Source organism: Vulpes lagopus, chromosome 13 (genome assembly GCF_018345385.1).
Source record: "Vulpes lagopus strain Blue_001 chromosome 13, ASM1834538v1, whole genome shotgun sequence".
In the NCBI taxonomy this organism is placed as follows: domain Eukaryota; kingdom Metazoa; phylum Chordata; class Mammalia; order Carnivora; family Canidae; genus Vulpes; species Vulpes lagopus.
The window spans coordinates 13,712,008-13,732,743 of record NC_054836.1 but is presented as its reverse complement, the minus strand read 5'-3'; the positions used below and the strand labels follow the sequence as shown (position 1 = coordinate 13,732,743).

The window sequence follows — 20,736 nt, the reverse complement described above, 5'->3', positions numbered from 1 at the left end:
CCCCTGTGCCTTGGAAAAAATTAAAAGGTATTCATTCATGCCTCTACGTGGGTGCAACTTCATTTGCCAGGGCACAGTACTTACTGAGCACTGGAGGCTGAATTACTACCTACCATCTCCTGCTTGGTTGGACACCCATGTGCATAACACAATCCACACAAATTCTACATGGTGATCCTGCTACTACCAACTGAAATTTAAGCATTTTTAAAAATGTAAAATATTTATTATGAAGATCTTGGGTGAAGGTGTTTTCAAGTCCAGTGTTTAAAATAATACTTAAAAATAGTGTGAAAATAAAGTTTAACAACTCTTAACTACTGGGTGGGAAGGTCTTGAGTTTAAATCTCTTACGCCACATTAAATACAACTAAGGCAAACGGTGCCACAGCAAACCAAAGAAACTATTTGGAGCAAGGATCATAGTGCAAGTTTAATTACCTCTCAATTATTAGGAAAAATAAGAGGGAAAAATACCTTCTACAAATAATTTCCCGCAGTTGCATCTAGGTTTTTAGAAGCTGTCTGTAAAACGTGACATAGATTTACATATACACACATGGATTTGTGATAGAAAATGGTATAGTAATTATACAACGGAAACGAGGTTTGCATAAATGCACTGTAAAGAACATTTCAGGGACACCTGGGTGGCTCAGCGGTTGAGCATCAGCCTTCAGCTCAGGGTGTCATCTCAGGATTTCGGGATCAAGTCCTGCATCAGGGTCCCCACAGGGAGCCTGCTTCTCCCTCTGGCCTATGTCTCTGCCTCTGTGTGTCTCTCATGGATAAATAAATAAATCTTTAAAAAGAAAAAAAAAAAAAAAAAAGAACATTTCAGTGATCCTACTTAATGTACTAGTATTACCAGTAAAATTGTTGAAAAGCTAGTATTTCTGAGACTTCCAAACAGTCAAAATACACACAACAAAACATATGAACTAATATGCTGGGAGCCATACAGGATTTCAAAAAATTATGATGGGTAATCAGTTAATTTTTAATAATATATTTATGTAATATTCAATGGAACCAACTTTGATTCTGAAAAATGTCAGCTGTAAATGTCTCACCCCTGTAAGAACACACTCCAAGGCAAATGCCTCTACTATCTAAAGTAAGTTGAAATTTCTCTTATATTTGAAAATTCTCTAAGTTACTGACTTGCCAAGTACCTGATCAGAAGCAATCTTCATATATATTTCAACACTTTTATTTAGAGTTAAATGCTATCCTCCCTCTTTCATTTCCTGACCCAAATTAAGGGATGAGTCATTTTTGGAAGAATTTATTTCTAAAGGTAAATAATTAATAGTGGAAAAATTGTTTTGTTCCATTTAGTAATCTGGCTAAGTTTTTCCTTTATGGCTTCTATTTACCCCTGCAAATAACCTAACTCTCTCAGTGCCAACGCACCAGCATGGTCCAACTAGGTCAAATATCAAATACTAAAGATTTCCAGAACCCAAACAAAAATTTTTTTCCTTTTGTATGAAAATTAGATTTTTAAAAGCAATATTCCCATGTTATTATGAGAATCTATTTTAATACTTCAGAAAGAATTAGAGTATATCCAAATTTATAATACTAAATATTGGTATATTCCCAAAATTTCACTTGAAATTAGTTTTCAGTAACACTTAACAATTACTATTCATAATTCTTAATACATAGTATGTAAAACGAACCACAAGTTTATTCTATGATTTTTCTATAATAGGTATTCAATTCTGTAGAAAAACGCAAACATCATCTTTATTGTTAACATTTACACTTGGTTCTGTAAACAAAGTTGACAAAAAAGAAAAAAAACTAAGTATTTTTACACATATTTATAAAAATTTCAAGAATATGATCTTCACCACTTCCAGAAGGTATTTACTTTTTAGTCTAAAAACCAGTAAATGTAGAAGTTGAAGGGGAAGAGAAAAACATTGACAACAAATTATTTGAATTTTCTTCTTCCCAAATATCGAAAACATCACATATACCACTGTTTTCGGTATAGCTTGTGAAACCCAAAAATTCTGACTTCTCTTCACTAGTCTGAAACAAGTCTAGTAGAGATTGTACTGGTGAACTACAAATTCTGTTTCTTTCTTGTGTAATAACAAATTCAGTTCTTTTATCTAATTCCACATTTGGTTCCAGATTTTCTTTTTTATTTCTTCCTAATAATATTTTCACTTTCCGATGGATCGTACCAGAAGTTTGTAAACCATCCATATTGCTGAAGTTGCATTCATTGGGCTCCTCAGGGGGACTTCGGGATGGAGTCTTTGCCCGAATTGTTAGGTGCTCCTGTAAACTGTTTACTGCTAACCGACCAGAATCATGACCAAATATTGAAAGAAGGTCCTTTTCCTTCAGATCCTTTGCTGAAAAAAGCTCAGTATCTGACTTTTGTTTTGGCTGAGATGCAGTATTATCCATACTACTGACATGAGAAACTTTTACAGAGGTCTGCAGCCTATGTGGACAATTATCTACCCTTAGTTCTTTGAAGTCCTTTTCATTTGTCATTAATTTATGTTTAGAAACGTCAAGAATGCATTCCTGTTTATTTTTATGCAGAGGCAGATGTGTAAAATTTTGTCCTATGTCATTTTCAGCTGGATTGAACGTAGAACATTTACTAGTTACTTTCTCATCCAGTCTTCTCAATTCACTTGAAGGGGAGGGGACACATTCTGAAACAGACACAAACTTCTGTTCAGGTTCCTGGATTTCTTTATACAGGAAACGCTGCTCAATTACCTGCACATTATTTTCCTTGAAGTCTTTCTGAGAAATATGTTGCAATTCTAGCTTTTCTCTTGGTTCAGACTTTCTCAGGACACTTGCTGTAATAGGTGAAAGGGATCCAATGCTGTATTTTATTCTTTAAAAACAAAAAGAAAAAACTGCTATAAAAAATTCCTGAGATTTTAAAAGTCAAATTAAAAATCTTTTAAAACTATTTATGAAACCTACTTAACTTAGAAAATATTATAAAAATACTGAAATCTAAAAAAAATAAAATAAAAATAAAAATACTGAAATCTTAGTAGTTAGCTGAATTTGCTTCAGATGTTTTTCAAGTACTAAAGCTTTATAGACACAGCTGAAAACTCTAGTGTACCCCCTATTCTCATCCATTTTCTTCTCCTTCCTCTCAGAGGTAACCAGTATCTTAAATGTGGTGTTTAAAACTACTTCCACCATGTAATTCAAAGAAAGATGACAGTAAAGGGATTTGGTTCTGCTCTCAATTTTGTTTTCATCCTGAAAAATATCCTAACTTCTATGCTTTCATTTATATCAATATTGTCTTTTTACTTAACAATGTAAAAAATGAGTATTTATTGGGAGATAGGGCAGAAACATATACTCATTTATATTTAAGTACAAAATATATAAGAACAAATCAAGCCAGGAACTTGGTGTAAAGACACCAAGATACTCTATAAATGACAAAAATAGTAATCCTGAAATTTCACATGTGTATTTGACCTGAAAACCTCTTCTTCATGGAGTCTCTTAATATTCTTGGTATGCTAGTTTGTATTACACAATCCTAAATTATATATTACCAGCTCACTACCGATGTTTTTATGTTATACGTATCACAGATAACACTAGAGAAATACAGAATTCAGTCTGCCTCTTCGAAACCAGCATGGACCCTTTTATATTTGTTTATACTTTCACTTAAGATTCCTCTTGAACAAATGGGAGTATTAAAAATTGAAAATATTAGTCCAATACTGCTTTAGGTGTTTAAGGTCTAAAGATGTTTAGGTGACTTGTACACAGATAAAAATTGTGCAGATAATATAATTAAGGAAAAACCAGCTTATATCCAAGTACTAGTTCAGAATTTTGCAGATTAAATTTTTAGGGCATTTTATATTCTTACAGTAGCCGATATAGTTTTAATAGTTGAAAATATGCCTCCTCTCCAAATATCATATTATTAAGTCACCCATGAAAAACCATTCTGAATGCTACAGAAATATGAAGTTTAGAAACTGTTCTACCTAGATATAAGTCAAGACTTCCCAGTTAATTTTCAAAAGCTGTACCTTGGTATCCAATTTTCTAATCATCCTTATGCCTTAAGATTAGTATAAAAATAGATATAATGGGGCAGCCCGGGTGGCATAGCAGTTTGGTACTTGCCTTCTGCCCAGAGCACGATCCCGGAGACCCAGGATCGAATCCCACGCCAGGCTCCCTGCATGGAGCCTGCTTCTCCCTCTGCCTGTGTCTCTGCCTCTCTATCTCTCTCTGTGTCTCTCATGAATAAATAAATAATATTAAAAAAAAAACAAATAAATAAAAACAGATATAAGGACTGAATAACCTAATGAGTTATCAATTTTAGCATTTAAAAGAATTTTTTTTTAAGCTTGGATTTATAGGGACAATCTAACCAGGATCATTTAGTCAATGTGCAGTAAACTATCAATGAACAGCACTATATTCACACTTAAAGTCCTGTCAGAACCATTAGTAATTATCGGCAAGTAGAACTTAAGTAAAATGTATTCAGTGAAAGTATAAAGAAGACCTATTAGAGGTTAAGTGGAGGAAGTTTATTTAAACTCCTTAAGATTAACTAAAAATTCTAGTTTTTTTTAGTTCACGTAGTCAGTAAACTTTATGGTCCTAGACCAGAAGCTAATAAACTAAATAAGATATGGACCAAATCTGAAGTTTTATTGGAACACAGCCACATCTCTTCATTTACACATTGTCTGAAGCTGCTTTCGTTTTACAATGACAAAAAGCTAAGTAGTTGAAAGAAAGATGTTATGGTTCAAAAACTAAAATATTTACTGTCTGGTTTTTTAGACTCTAACATTAAGATGAAAACCTTAATCTAAAAGAAGCACTTTTGGTAGTGGAGAAGGGGTGGTGGGAGTGAAGAGAAAAGAAGTAATCAGTTCTTTACATTCTGAAAATTTATTATTCTTCTTCTTAAGAACAGAAAACTTTGGATTATTTTTAGTTTAATGAAATTGTTTAATATGCCAGTACAATTTAAAACTTAGGTTGATAAATTACCTTTTCTTTTTAGGCATGTCCCTTTCATATTCCACAAAGTCAAAAATTAACTTAGATACAATATCATCAACAACTTGATAGTGATTACTCTGTGCAAAGTTTCTGTGTTGTTCACTTAGAAGATGCTGAAACAAAAAAGCATATAAGCCATATATTAAAGCCAATAGATTTCTTTTTGTTCAAGTTTTCTAATATTTTCATGCTCCTAAAACTAGATTTCTAATAACTACTCTAAAGAAATGTCCCTTACTGGAACTTCAAAGAATGTTAAGTAAATTTGTGGTTTAAATGAATTGCCAACGAATAAACTACATCAGAAAATGAAGATAAAGATGAACAAATACAACAGTAACATTTAAAATTTACAGTGTGCTAATATTGAGAAATTCTTCCCCTTTATTTTATCCTTATACAATTACCCCTAAATATAGTAGGGCTTATAAAATATTAAATAAATATTATACTTTAACATAACAAGAGTCCAGAAGGCAGTTTACAAAAACAAATGAAGTACAATGAATGTTGTTAAGTATAAAAAAAAATTTCTTGGGATCCCTGGGTGGCACAGCGGTTTGGCGCCTGCCTTTGGCCCAGGGCGAGATCCGGGAGACCCTGGATAGAATCCCACGTCGGGCTCCCGGTGCATGGAGCCTGCTTCTCCCTCTGCCTGTGTCTCTGCCTCTCTCTCTCTCTCTCTCTCTCTCTCTGTGTGACTATCATAAATAAAAAAAATTAAAAAAAATTTATTTGAGGAAAATATATGAGAACGAGCAAGTAAATGATCGTAAATCGATCGTAAATGAGCAACTACCCAATGCTTATAACAGAGGATATATAATTTATTCTCAGCCTTTCTTTTTTTTAAAACTGAAATATAGTTGATAGTTATTCTCAGTCTTAAGAATGGTGAAGAACAAAAGTAAACAAGCTCAGTGCACTGGGATAAAACTCCAAGGAAATAAAGCTCCCCCTAAAGAGGTATAGAGGCTTCAGGCTAATTTTATTACTTTTCTGTCAGCTGATCAAGGAATTGAATCTAAAAGGCTGTACACCACTTAGAAGGCTGTACCAAGATGATCATTTCTGTTACTCCAGCTTCATGTAACTTTTGATGATCTGATTGTATATCCAAAAACTAAATTCTCCAGTGATCACAAAAAAATAGTATTCTGAATTATTACCTGAAAAATTTACCACATACAAATTATCTATGGTCAGTAATGCTAAATAGATGAGAAAGGATTAAAATTTAAAAAGAAACATTAACCTTTTAAGTTCACAATCCATTTATTCCTGTTCTTGGGAGAAATCTCCAGCTTTTGTAAAGCTGCCCCCTATTCTCAACCCTACCTCTTATCATTCATCCTTTTTTAGTCTTGATTTAAATATTACTTTTCTTAATTGAGCTTTCTATTTCTATGCCCCTCATCCTACCTTAAGTACTCTCATTATTACTACTGTACTGTTCACTTTACTTTTGTGACACTATCACTATCCTACTTGCAAGCGCATTGTTTTAGATCTACCTTCTCTGTTAAACCATAAGATATCTAAGGGGAATATGTTTGCCTGTTTGTTGTTGCTTAATTGCCAGTAATCAAATTTGTTAAATGAATGCCCTGATGCAGGTGGAAATGAAGCACTGTGAAATCTAAGATTCAAAAAACAAGAGCATTCTATTCTCAGTGACTAAGGAAATATACATAAAAACTAATAAAAAATGATTTTAAAATACCAATCTCATCATCTACTACTAAGTTTCCTTCCTTGTGTCAATCAGTGACCAAGGTTTTTTATTTTTTGTCCCAATGTTTTCTGAGCATTAAATTAAGATTATAAAGTGATATTAAGGAAAACATCCCTGGGGTACCTGGGTGGCTCAGTGGTTGAGTGTCTGCCTTTGGCTCAGGTTGTGATCCCAGGGTCCTGGGATCGAGTCCTGCATTAAGTCCTGCTTCTTCCTCTGCCTATGTCTCTGCCTCTCTGTGTCTCTCATGAATAAATAAATAAAATCTTAAAAAAAAAATCCTTGTAAATTATTCTATTGTAATAACAGCAAAGATTTAGGGACTAATCTCTAATTTAAATTTCAAAATGATTTTTGGAAGGGAAATATTTGAAATAGAATTAGCTTCTGAATGAAAACAATCTTAAAATGGGATGCATGGGTGGCTCAGTGGTTGAGTGTGTCTGCCTTGGGATTGAGTCCCACATTGGGCTCCCTGCACGGAGCCTGCTTCTCTCTTTGCCTGTCTCTGCCTCTCTCTGTGTGTGTCTCTCATGCATGAATAAATAAAATCTTTAAAAAAATCATCTTAATCATATTTTATTATGAGAACAAAACACAAATATATTTTGAGTTATTAAAAAATAAAACTTCAATTTAGAGTCTGAAAAGAGATAGGTTATCCCCTAGATATTTATAAATATTCTCCTTAACTTCCCCACCATCTTCTTCCAAATCAAGCACGTTTTAGTGCTACTTACCTACTACACCTACCTACTAGAATGAACAACTTAAATAGTAACAACTAAAATTTAATAAGCAGAGCCTGCCACTGTCCAAGGTCACACAAACAGGAAACCAGGATACAAACCTGGGCAGCATGGATCCAAAGCTCTTTTTTTATTTCACTTGACAAACTATAAATAGTTTGCATCTTCAAAAGTCTATCTTCATCCCAAATCGCCTTCCAAATATTCTCTTTCTGCTACTTCAAAGAATAATCTCTACTTTCTTCTCATCCTTCCGTTAGTAAATCATAAACCTATTTTTTAATTGCTCTGGCCTGAAGCATCTTCTACTCACTCCCAACATTGAATCCACTTGGCAAAACCTCTTTGCCCCACCTTTAGATTATATTCACAATCTGACCAAGTCTCAACACTTCCGCCAGGTGTTCACCATTAGTTTAATGGTTTCTTTAATCCCATCCATCAGTTTAACACTTTTTATACTGCTCAATATCCACAAATCTTATTCCCTCACTTCCTAGGTTTCTACTCAAACATCTCTTGATCAGTTAGCTATTCCTTGTCTAAATAAATACCTATAGCCCCATTCCTGCTTGATAGTTTCTCACTGAATACATCTGATATTCTCCCTATATATACCTAATTATTTTCTTACCATGTGGTTAGCTATCTCTCCTTCCCTGCCATAGAATGTAATTTTCACAAAGGTAGAGAACTGGTTTCTTTTGTTCAATACTGCGTATTCCAGAGTAGTGATTGGTACAACACAGGTACTTAATAAACATTTGATTGAATAAAAATTACTTTTCAATATACATTTTCCCACTTTGGGTTTCTAAAATTTAAGATAATAGTATAAAAAAGAAATACATGCTATTTAGTCATTATCAAGTTGTAAACCACAGTAAGAAAAATAAGCTAAAATTTAGATTGTAAATATTCATAGTTTTAGAAATATCAACCCCAAATACAAAATCACATTTACAGTTTCAAGATCTTCATATTTCTGCAAGCAACATTCACAATATCCTTTTTTTTTCTTCTCTTTCAATTGGAGCTGAACTGGGATTCCACCACCTTTATTGCCATCCGTTTGGATTCTAATAGAAATATATGATGAAATAATTAAGTGCTGAACATTAAAAGTAATTTATAGAATGTACAATCCTCATGTATCAAACATGCCATAATCTCCACAGATATTTATATCAACAAATACTTTTAAATATATTTCTTTTTAAGAAATTGAGAAGCAAACTAAAAAACGTAGTGCATATTCTAGAGTATTTCAGATCACTTAGGAAGAGTAATGCATTTTAATTATTTGTAAATATTTGCAAGCCACAGTTCAACCTTAATCTACTGATCTAACATGTCTAAATGTGACATACTTAAAAGAGATTTAGACTTCTAATCCAACAAAGGGGCGTTAAAAATATACAGGGGGAAAAACCTTAAGAGTGATCACAAATACACACACACACACACACACACACACACACACATCCCATCATGGCATTACATGAATTATTTTAAATGTTGGCTTAAAAAGAAAAAAAAAATTACTTGAGGGTTAAACCAACCTTAGTTTAACCTGAGTTTGCTTTTGGATGCTAGATGGCTTATCTACATCAAATGGACTGGAGGGCTTCTGAATACAATAATTTATAAGAGGCATATTGGTCAGCTGAAGATAAAATGGTCTATAAAGTCTAAATAAAAAAACAAAAAGAGAAGTACATGAGATTCTTTATGATAAAAAAAATACAACTGAAATCTTGTATTTCAAAATCATGGAATTTATCTGGAATCCAAAATAAATAATGGAAATCACGTTTCCCTTCCCAATTCCTAAATCTATTCTTTTTTAAAAAACACAAAATTTTATTTAATTATGGTAAAATAACCCATAAAATTTATCATCTTAACCTTTTTCATTTTTTAAGGTAATCTTTCTGCCCAAAAGGGGGCTTGCTCTGAAATCAAGAGTCACATGCCCTACCAACTGAGCCAGCCAGGTGCCACTATCTTATCCTTTTTTAGGACTATAGTTCAGCTGCTTTAAGTACATTCAGTGTTTTCCAACCATTAACATCATCCATCTCCAGAACTCTTTTCATCTTTCAAAAACTCCATACCTATTAAACAGTAACTCCCCATTCTCCCTTCTCTGTCAACCCCGGACAATCATCATTCCATTTTATGAGTCTGACTACTCTTAAGTACTTCAAGTGGAACCATGCAATATTTTTCCTTTTATTTCACTCAGCATAATATCCTCAAGGTTTATCCACGTTGTAGAGCATGTGTCAGAATTTCATTCCTTTTTAAGGTTGAATAAGATTCCATCTTATGTATATATCACATAATCCATTTATCTGTTGATGGACATATGGATCATTTCTGCCACTCGGCTACCATAAATAGTGCTGCATGTGCAAGTACCTTTTCAGAGACCCTGCTTTCAATTTCCTTGGATATATAACCAGAGGTGAAACTGCTAGATCATATCTCACAGTTCCAATTTTATGAAGAATATCCATACTGTTTTCTGTAGTGGTTACACTATTTTATAATCCCATCGACAGTGCACAAGGGTTCTAAACCATCCACTTCCTTGTCAATACCTATTATTCTAAAGGTTGTTTTTTTTTTTTTAATTCTAAAGGTTTTGTTTCGTTTTTTTATAACAGCCTCCTAATGGGTGTGAGGCGATGGATATCTCATTGTGGTTTTCACTTGTATTTCTCTGATGATTAGTGATGCTGAACATCTTTAATGTGTTTCTTGGCAATTTGTTTATCTTAAAGGAATGTAAAGGCCTTTGCCCACTTTTTAAATCTGATAATTTGAGGGGCACCGAGTGCCTCAGTCAGTTAAGGGTCGGAATTTTGGTTTCAGCTCAGGTCATGATCTCATGCACCTTGAGACAGAGCACCAAGGTGGGCAGCAGGGAGTTTGCCTGATATTCTCTCCCTCTGCTCTTCCCTATACTCAGGAGTGCAAGCATGCTTTCTCTTAAATAAATCTTAAAACAAAATACAAAAAACTGATAATTTGATTTTCTGTTGTTGACTCGTTCATATTTCATCTTTAAATAAATTAGGTTTTTATTTGAGTTCCAGTATAGTTAACACAGTCTTACTAGTTTCAGGTGCAGTATTTTAGCAATTCACTAAATCACTCAGTGTGCCTGTTTGCCTCAGGTATTATGCCAGCTGTAAATTCTACGTTGCCTCTCCACAGGCTGCTGTCTCTTGAAGAGTAGGGATCCAGCTATCACTTGCCCTCCTAGCTTACCCAGTGCTGAGTCAGCTAGCTGACTTTTAAAGCTAGAGGATCCCAGGCTCACAGGTTATACAAAGTCAGGAATTTCACCCCTCTGGTTTTCAAAGCCAGACCCTATGGGGATTAATCTTCCCCTAAAAGGCTCCCTAGTGATTTGACCTCTCAGAGCCAAGGCCTACAGCTTCCTCCCTCTTGTAGGCAGCTCCTAATCACCATCTCTGCCCTTCCTAATGTCTCAGATGTAGCTTCTTCTCTACATAGTTGTGAAGTTTGTTCTGCCAGCTTTCAGATCATTCTCTGATTTATTTGGATGGAAGGGCTGTGTTAACCAGTTGTACACAAGAGAAGCCATAAGCTTAGGTCCTCCCATTCCATCATCTAAGTTCCCCTGCATATTTTATTTTGTTAGATATATGATTTACAAATATCTTCTCCCATTCCATGGTTCCATCCCATTTCACTCTGTTGTGTACACAAATTTATAACTTTGTTGCTGTGCTTTTCACATCATATCCAAGAAATCACTGCAAAATTCAATGTCATAAAGCTTTTCCCCTATTTTCTTCCAAGAGTTTTAAACTTTTAGGTCTTTGATCTATTTTGAGTTAATTTCATGTTATAAATTAATGGTCCAATTTTATTCTGCATGTGGATGTGTAGTTTTTCCAATACCATTTGCTGAAGACTGTCCATTCCCCACTGAATGATCTTTACATCCTTATCAACAGTCATTTGACCCACATGTAAAGATTTCTTAGCTCTTTCTTTTCTTTTGGTCTACACATTTGTTTTTATATCATTAACAAGGCTGTTGTGATTACTATAGCTTTTAGTAAATTCTCAAATCAGGAAAGTTTAGATCTTCAACTTTTTTTTCCTCTCAAGATTACTTTGGATGATTTGGTATGGATTTTAGAATGGATTTTTCTCTTTCTGCAAAAACGTCATTGGGATTTTGATAGGAATTATTCTGAATCTGTAGACCGCTTTAAGCAGGACTGACATCTTTGCAATATGAAGTCTTCCAACCCAAGATGATGAGAGGTCTTTCCATGTACTGGTGCCTACTTTTGAACTGCATTTTTTTTTCATAGTAATACATTTTGTATAAAGCAGCATTCAACACATCTTTGTCACTTCAGTGAGTACCCAAAAGAATTAATTACACATGTCTAAAGTAGTAACTAAAATGTCAAGAAAAAGTTACCGAAATCTCCCATGCCAAATTAATTCACCTGTAAATAGTCCTCATTAAGATTACTCTATAAAACTTTAGAATAAGTTCAGGAAAGCTACTAAATTAGATGTTACTTTCAAATAGCACCTAATATTTTTCAAAAAGTAGAAGCAATCTTTAAGTAGTAGTTCTAAATCATATGGTATATTTAGCTAGTAAATGGTTATTTGAAATGAGCTGTTCTCATGACTGCTCTAGACATTTCAAGGAATTATCATCTATAGCATACTGAAACAGCTAAAAATTCTTAATTTTTGAGCAAAAAGTAGTTATGCTATTTTCTGCAACTTATGCCACCTGTATATTAAGTATAATATAAATGTAACATAAAGAGACCTAACAGTATTAGAGGAGATAGCTTAAATTTTTTTTTTAATTTTCTCTTTTAATATTACATTTATATATTACTGACTGAACTCAGATACTTACTGACTCGTATCTTCTACCTTTACAAAAGGTTTTTTGAGTCTACCTGCTTGAGAACATAAAAAACATATTATTAGATATGTACAAATGCAGGAAATTAAAAAAAAAAAACAAAACAAAAAACTCTGGCTAAAGAAAATCTCATTAAACCATGTACAGATATTTTCCTCAATTTACAATTAGGGTTACACTTCGACAAACCCCTTTTAAGTTGAAAACATCCTAAGTTCCAAATGCATTTAATACACCTATCAAACACCATAGCTTAGCCGTAGCCTAACTTAAAAAATGCTCAGAATACTTATACTAGCCTATAGTTGGGCAAAATCATTGAACATAAACCCACTTTATTAAAAAAAAAGTGTTGAGGGCAGCCCAGGTGGCTCAGCGGTTTAGTGCCACCTTCAGCCCAGGGCCTGATCCTGGAGACCCGGGATCGAGTCCCACGTAAGGCTCCCTGCATAGACCTGCTTCTCCCTCTGCCTGTGTCTCTGCTGCGCGCTCTCTCTCTGTGTCTCTCATTAATAAATAAATTAAATCTTTAAAAAAATTATATAAAAAATGTTGAATATGTGATGTAATTTGTTGAATACTATATGAAAAGCAAAAAACAATATTGTTTGGCCTTTGACCACGTGACTGAATGAGAGTTGCAGTTCATTGCCAATGCCCAGCATCATGAGATTATCCAATGGCATACTACACACCCCAAAGAAAATCAACATTCAAAATTCAAGGTACAGTTTCTACTGAACGTGTATTGCTTTTGCGCCATTGTAAAGTTGAAAAATTTTAAGGCATACCATCTTAAGTCAAGGACTATCTTTATGCCTTATCTATTTCATTTCAACTCGCAGTTCTAAGTCTCAGGTTTGGTATTCTAAAGTATCAGTTCATTTCCGAAGTCAAAGAAATTCTGTCTATACTCTGAGATTCTTAAAATGAGGGGATTCCCCCAAAAATCTATGAATAGAATTCAGGAGAATCATGAGAGGAAAAGAATCCAACTTCTAATTCCACTGATCCCTAAAATTTAATGCTTCCTCTAGTTATGCATATAAGCAACAGGATCACAGGGATATTAGCAGTGCCTGTAATTCTAAAACCAAATGAAAGAAATACCTTCAGATCATCTTAGTTATTAAAGATATCTCAAAGCATCATTTGTGCTCACCACTTCAAAATTAAGAGTAGCAATCAGAATCACTGCTAAAACTTGTTTTAAACGTTTAAAAAAAATCAAGTATAGCGTCATTACAAATTAAAAATATTTTGACTTTATTTCACTTCCTGACTTTTTCAGTAATCTAATAATTTTTAAAATGATTTTAAATAATTTTTTCTGTAAAGGGGTCTGTAAGCTTCACCAGCATGCCACAGAGGTCCACAGTCTTAAAAAAAAGCTAAGACCTACTAAACACATTCCTTGAAGGGTTGTTAACATGTTACTTTAGAGGATTTTTTAAAGATTTATTTTCTAAAAGCAAATCAAATACAGGTAAAGATAACAAAATACTTACTTCTTGCTTTCTGTGTGCCAATACCTACTCTTTTCCCCTAAAAAAAAAAAAAAAAAAAGTGAACAGACTGGGTTTGAAAGTACAATGAAAGCATCAACTCCAACTGCTCATTTTTATCCAGAAGATAATCATATAAGAAAAGAACTGTATAAAAAAAAAAGGTGAAGAACTATATTTTTAAAAGGTGATTACTACAGTTCTGTGGGGGGAAAAAAGAAAAACTTGCTTTTAAAAATCAATTCAACCAGGACGCCAGGGTGGCTCAGCGATTGAGCATCTGCCTTTTGGCTTAGGGCGTGATCCCAGTTCAGGGATCGAGTTCCACATCGGGCTCCCTGTGAGGAGCCTGCTTCTCCTTCTGCCTGTGTCTCTGCTCCTCTCTCTCTCATGAATAAATAAAATCATTAAAAAATAATAATAATAAAAATCAACTCAACCAGGGGGCACTGGCAAGAGGGTGGAAGATTAGGGGTCTTCAACTCATCTGGTCCCACAAACTTACCTAGATAACTTTCAGAACATCCTGGACACCTATGAATTGGGCCTCATATGTAAAGAGAGAACAGCTGGAATGCTACAGAAAGTATTTGCTTCTAACAAGGTCGTGGTTGATAGTTTTGACTCAGCTTGCTCATTCAGCCAGTCTGCATTGGACAAAATGACTAGAAGGAAGTATTCACTACAGAAGAACCAGAAACAGTATTCTCTGCCACAGTTACAGAATGTGGATTTAAATACCATGTCAGAAATTCAATTCAGAAGTACAATTATAAAGTTAATGGTGGCTCTGGAAAAAAGCATAAAGACTCTAGAGACTTTGTTACTGCAGAACTGAGATCTAATCAGGCTGAAATTAAAAATAGTTTCACTGAGATGCAATCCAAACTGGATGTTCTAACTGCTAGGGTCAATGAAGTGGAAGAAAGGGAGTGACATCAAAGACAAGCTGATGGGTAAGAAGGAAGCTGAGGAAAAAAGAGAAAAACAAGAGCTCATGAGGAAAGACTTAGGGAAATAAATGATAGCTTGAGAAGGAAGAATATATGTCTAATAGAGATTCCAGAAGACGTTGAGAGAGAGGGAGAACCACAACATATATTTGAACAAATCATAGGTGAGAATGTCCCTAATCTGTGGAAGGAAACAGGCATTCAGATCCAAGCGATAGAGGACCCCTAAAAATCAATAAAAAGCATTCAACACCTCGACATTTAATAGTCAAACTTGCAAATTTCGAAGATAAAGAGAAAAATTCTTAAAACAGCTCGAGACAAGAGATTCTTAACTTATATGGGGAGAAATACCAGATTAACAGCAGACCTCTCCACAGAGACCTGGCAGGCTAGAAAGGGCTGGCATGATATATACAGGGTACTAAATGAGAAAAACATGCAGCCAAGAAATACTTTATCCAACAAGGCTGTCATTCAGAAGAGAAGGACATATAAAGAGCTTCCAAGATAGGCAGAAACTGAAATATGTGACCACCAAACCAGCTCTGTAGGAAATATTAAGGGGGACCCTGTACAAGAAAGAGAGCCCAAAGAAACAATCCACAAAAACAGAGACTATAGATAATACGATGACACTAAATTTGTATCTTTCAGTAGTTACTCTGAACGTGAATGAACTAAATGATCCCATCAAAAGACATAGGGTATCAGACTAGATAAAAAAGCAAGACCCATCTACTTGTTGTCTACAAATTTTAGGGATACCTCCAGCCTGAAAATGAAGGGGTGGAGAACCATTTACCATTCAAACTGTCCCGCCCAAAAAAGCTGGGGTAGCAATCCTCATATCAGATCAATTAGAATTTATACCAAATACTGTCGCAGAAGATGAAGAAGGACACTATATCATACTTAAAGGGTCTAGCCAACAAGAAGACCTAACAATTATTAATATTTATACTCCTAATGTGGGAGCTGCCAAATATATCAATTAACAACCAAAATAGAGAGACACTTAATAATACACGAATAGTAGGAGACTTCAACACGGCACTCTCAGCAAATGACATATATTCTAAGCAGGACATCACCAAAAAAACAAGGGCCTTGAATGATACACTTGACCAAATATATTTCGGATACATACAGAACTTTCCATCTGAACTCAACTGAATACACATTCTTCTCAAGTACACATGCAACTTTCTCTAGAATAGACCACATACTGGGTTACAAATCAGGCCTCAACCAATACCAAAAGATTGGGATTGTCCCCTGCATATTTTCAGACCACAGTGCTTTGAAACTAGAACTCAATCACAAGAAGAAATTTGGAAGAAACTCAAACACATGGAGGTTAAAGAGCATCCTACTTAAAAAAATGAATGGGTCAACCAGGAACTTAGAGAAGAATTAAAAAGATTCATGGAAACTAAAAAAAATGGAAGATACAACCGTTCAAAATCTTTGGCAGCAAAAGGAGTCCTAAGAGGGAATACATTGCAATACAAGCCTCCCTCAAAAAATTGGAAAAACCTCAAATACACAAGCTAACCTAGCACTTAAAGGAATTGGAGAAAGAACAACAAAGTTTAAACCAAGCAGAAGAAAAGAGATAATAAAAATCAGAGCAGGGATCCCTGGGTGGCGCAGCGGTTTGGCGCCTGCCTTTGGCCCAGGGCGCGATCCTGGAGACCCGGGATCGAGTCCCACGTCGGGCTCCCGGTGCATGGAGCCTGCTTCTCCCTCTGCCTGTGTCTCTGCCTCTCTCTCTCTCTGTGACTATCAAAAATAAATAAAAATTAAAAAAAAAAATCAGAGCAGAACTCAATGAAATAGAGACCAGAAGAACTGCAGAACAGATAAACAAAACCAGAAGCTGGATCTCTGAAAGAATTATGAGCGATAAACACCAACCAGACTTATTAAAAAGAAAAAAGACTCAAAATAATAAAATTTGTGGAACCCCACAAATTACCAAAACTGGAACAGGAAGAAACAGAAACCCTGAACATGCCAATAACCAGCGAGGATATTGAAGCAGTCATCAAAAACCTCCCAAGACACAAAAGTCCAGGGCCAGATGACTTCCCAAGGGAATTCTATCAAACATTTAAAAAAATATTACCTATTCTACTAAAGCTGTTTCGAAAGATAGAAAGGGAGGGAATACTTCCAAACTTGTTTTATGAGGCCAGCATTACTTTGATTCCAAAACCAAAGACCCCATCGAAAAAGGAGAATTACAGATCAATATCCCTGAGGAATGTGGATGCAAAAATTCTCAACAAGATACTAGCCAATAAGATTCAACAGTACATTAAGAGGATTATTCACCATGACCAAGTGGGATTTATCCCTGATGCAAGGATGGTTCAACATTCGTAAAACAATCAACCCGATAGATCATATCAATAAAAGAAAAAACAGAATCATAGGATCCTCTCAATAGAAGTAGAGAAAGCATTTGACAAAATACAGCATCCATTCCTGATCAAAACTCTTCAGATTGTAGGGATAGAGGGAACATTCCTCAGCATCTTAAAAGCCATCTACGAAAAGCCCACAGCAAATATCATTCTCAATGGGGAAACACCAACAGCCTTTCCCCTAAGATCGGGAACATAACAGGGATGTCCACTCTCACCACTGTTATTCAACATAGTCCTAGCAGTCCTAGCTTCAGCAATCAGACAACAAAAAGAAATAAAAGGCATTCAAATTGGCAAAGAAGTCAAACTCTCCCTCTTTGCAGATGACATGATACTGCATATAGAAAACCCAAAAGACTCTACCCCAAGATTGCTGGAACTCATACAGCAATTCAGCAAAGTGGCAGGATACAAAAATCAATCACAAAAATCAGTGGCATTTCTATACACTAACGATGAGACTGAAGAAAGAGAATTTAAGGAGACAATCCCATTTACAATTGCACCCAAAAGCATAAGATACCTAGGAATAAACCTAACAAAAGAGGTAAAGGATCTATACCCTAAAAACTACAGAACACTTGTGAAAGCAATTGAGGAAAACATAAAGAGATGGAAAAACATTCCATGCTCATGGATTGGAAGAATAAATATTGTGTAGATGTCTATGCTACCCAAGGCAATTTACACATTCAATACAATCCCTATCAAAATACCATGGACTTTCTTCACAGAGTTGGAGCAAGTAACCTGAAGATGTGTATGGAATCAGAAAAGACCCCAAATAGCCAGGGGAATATCGAAAATGAAAACTAATGCCTGGGGCATCAAAATGCTGAATTTAAAGGTGTATTACAGGGGATCCCTGGATGGCTCAGCGGTTTAGCGCCTGCCTTTGGCCCAGGGCGTGATCCTGGAGTCTCGGGATGGAGTCCTGCATCGGGCTCCCTGCATGGAGCCTGTTTCTCCCTCTGCCTGTGTCTCTGCCTCTCTCTCTCACTCTCTTTCCATGACTCTCATGAATAAATAAATAAAATCTTAAAAAAAAAAAAAAAAAAAAAAAAAAAAGCTGTATTACAAAGCTGTAATCACCAAGACAGTATAATACTGGCACAAAAATAGACACATAGATCGATGGAACAGAATAGAGAACCCAGAAATGGGCTCTCAATATTATGGTCAACTAATATTTGACAAAGCAGGAAAGACTATGCACTGAAAAAAGGACAGTCTCTTCAATAAATGGTGCTGCGAAAATTGGACAGCCAAGTGCAGAAGAATGAAACTAGACCATTCTCTTACACCATACACAAAATGGATGAAAGATCTAAATGTGAGACAAGAATCCATCAAAATCCTAGAGGAGAACACAGGCAACACCCTTTTTGAACTTGGCCACGGGAACTTCTTACAAGACACATCTATGAAGGCAAGGGAAACAAAAGCAAAAATGAACCATTGGGACTTAACCAAAATAAAAAGCTTCTGCACAGCAAAAGAAACAGTCAACAATACTAAATGACAACCTACAGAATGGAGATAAAGAACTTATTAAAAAAATCAAATAATCCAATTAAATGGGCAGAAACGTGAACAGACATTTCTTTTTATTTATTTTCATTTATGATAGACACAGAGAGAGAGAGAGAGAGAGAAAGAGGCAGAGACACAGGAGGAGGGAGAAGCAGGCTCCATGCCGGGAGCCCCACACGGGACTGGATCCCGGGACTCCAGGATCGCGCCCTGGGCCAAAGGCAGGCGCCAAACCACTGAGCCACCCAGGGATCCCCGTGAACAGACATTTCTGCAAAGAAGACATACACATGGCCAACAAGCACATGAGAAAATGCTCCGCATCACTTGCCATCAGGGAATATAAATCAAAACCACAATGAGATACTACCTCACACCAGTGAGAATGGGGAAAATTAACAAGACAGGAAACAACAAATGTTGGAGAGGATGTGGAGAAAGGGGAACCCTCTTGCACTGTTGGTGGAAATGTAAACTGATGCAGCCACTCTGGAAAACTGTATGGAGGTTCCTCAAAGAGTTAAAAATAGACCTGCCCTACGACCCAGCAATTGCACTGTTGGGGATTTACCCCAAAGATACAGATGCAGTAAAACGCCGGGACACCTGCACCCCGATGTTTCCAGCAGCAATGTCCACAATAGCCAAACTGTGGAAGGAGCCTCGGTGTCCATTGAAAAATGAATGGATAAAGAAGATGTGGTCTATATATACAATGGATGATTACTCAGCCATCAGAAAAGGCGAATACCCACCATTTGTTTCAACGTTGATAGTACTAGAGGTTATTATGCTGAGTTAAGTAAGTCAATCGGAGGACAAACATTATATGGTTTCATTCATGTACGGAATGTAAGAAATAGTGAAAAGGATTATAAGGGAAAGGCGTGGAACTGAGTGGGAAAAATTAGAGAGGGACACAAACCATGAGAGACTCCTAACTCTAGGATACAAACAAAGAATAGCAGGAGGGGAGGTCGGTGAGGGGATGGGGTGACTGGGGGAAGGGCAATGAGGAGGGCACTTGATGGGATGAGCACTGGGTGTTATACTTGATGTTGGTAAATTGAATTTAAATTAAAAAAATGTAGAAAATATAAAAAATAAAAATCAACTCAACCAAAGAAAACAATGAACATAATACAAGTTCACTTTTACAATACATCCAACAAATACCTTGCATTTTAGCTATAATTGTTTTTGTCTTTACAGCAAGAAATCAACCAATGAGGGAAAGGTATAGTTAGTGAAATAATCTAAAAATAGTCATAAGTTATTTTTATACCCTTACTCAGTAAATTTTTGCGATGGACTGAACAAAGGAATTATTAAAACATTTATTACAGTATGTCAATTCCTGTCAAGGGGGAGTATGGCCAATATGGCCAATCAATCCCACTGATTACAGCTAAAACTCTGGACAAAATACAATAAGCAACTACATGAGGACTAAAAAGTAAACAAAAGCAGTCATATTGTAGAAGGAAGTCAGACTTGAGAGGCCTCTTTAAGGGGGTACATTTATCTTCTTTTTCTCAAAATGTTGCCTGAAGGATGAACCTCTAATCACAGAGTTGGCAGCAATTAGTGGAGTCAATGGCTAAAACTCCTATATAAATCACATATTTCTGGCTAGAAATAAATAAGAAAGAGGTTCCTATAGTCCAAAGAATATGAAGGGAATCCATGGACTATGGATTGTCTTTCTTTTCTTTACAGTTCTACCCTGAAGGGTAGAATTATGAAACTGCAGGTGCCTTCAGCAGCTAAAATTGAGAACCCTGACTTTCTGAACAGAGGAACTAAGAAAAGAGTCACTGTGG

The 20,736-nt window shown here is 35.5% G+C and overlaps 1 protein-coding gene across 2 annotated transcripts in view; it reads right to left on the bottom strand.

Moving 5' to 3' along the window:
* Positions 1–826: 826 nt before the first annotated feature.
* DBF4 (DBF4 zinc finger) overlaps positions 827–20,736 on the bottom strand; it is a 36,816-nt gene continuing 16,906 nt past the window's right edge. Inside the window, exons 7-12 of one of the 2 annotated variants that reach the window (XM_041728215.1) lie at positions 13,996–14,032; positions 12,479–12,521; positions 9,108–9,236; positions 8,510–8,624; positions 5,050–5,174; positions 827–2,881 (exon numbers count right to left, since the gene is read on the bottom strand). In XM_041728215.1, the coding sequence (XP_041584149.1) occupies positions 1,891–2,881; positions 5,050–5,174; positions 8,510–8,624; positions 9,108–9,236; positions 12,479–12,521; positions 13,996–14,032 (1,440 nt within the window). In that variant the 3' untranslated portion in view covers positions 827–1,890. Of the gene's footprint in view, positions 2,882–5,049; positions 5,175–8,509; positions 8,625–9,107; positions 9,237–12,478; positions 12,525–13,995; positions 14,033–20,736 lie in introns of both variants that reach the window. The other variant, XM_041728214.1, reaches the window with a different exon arrangement.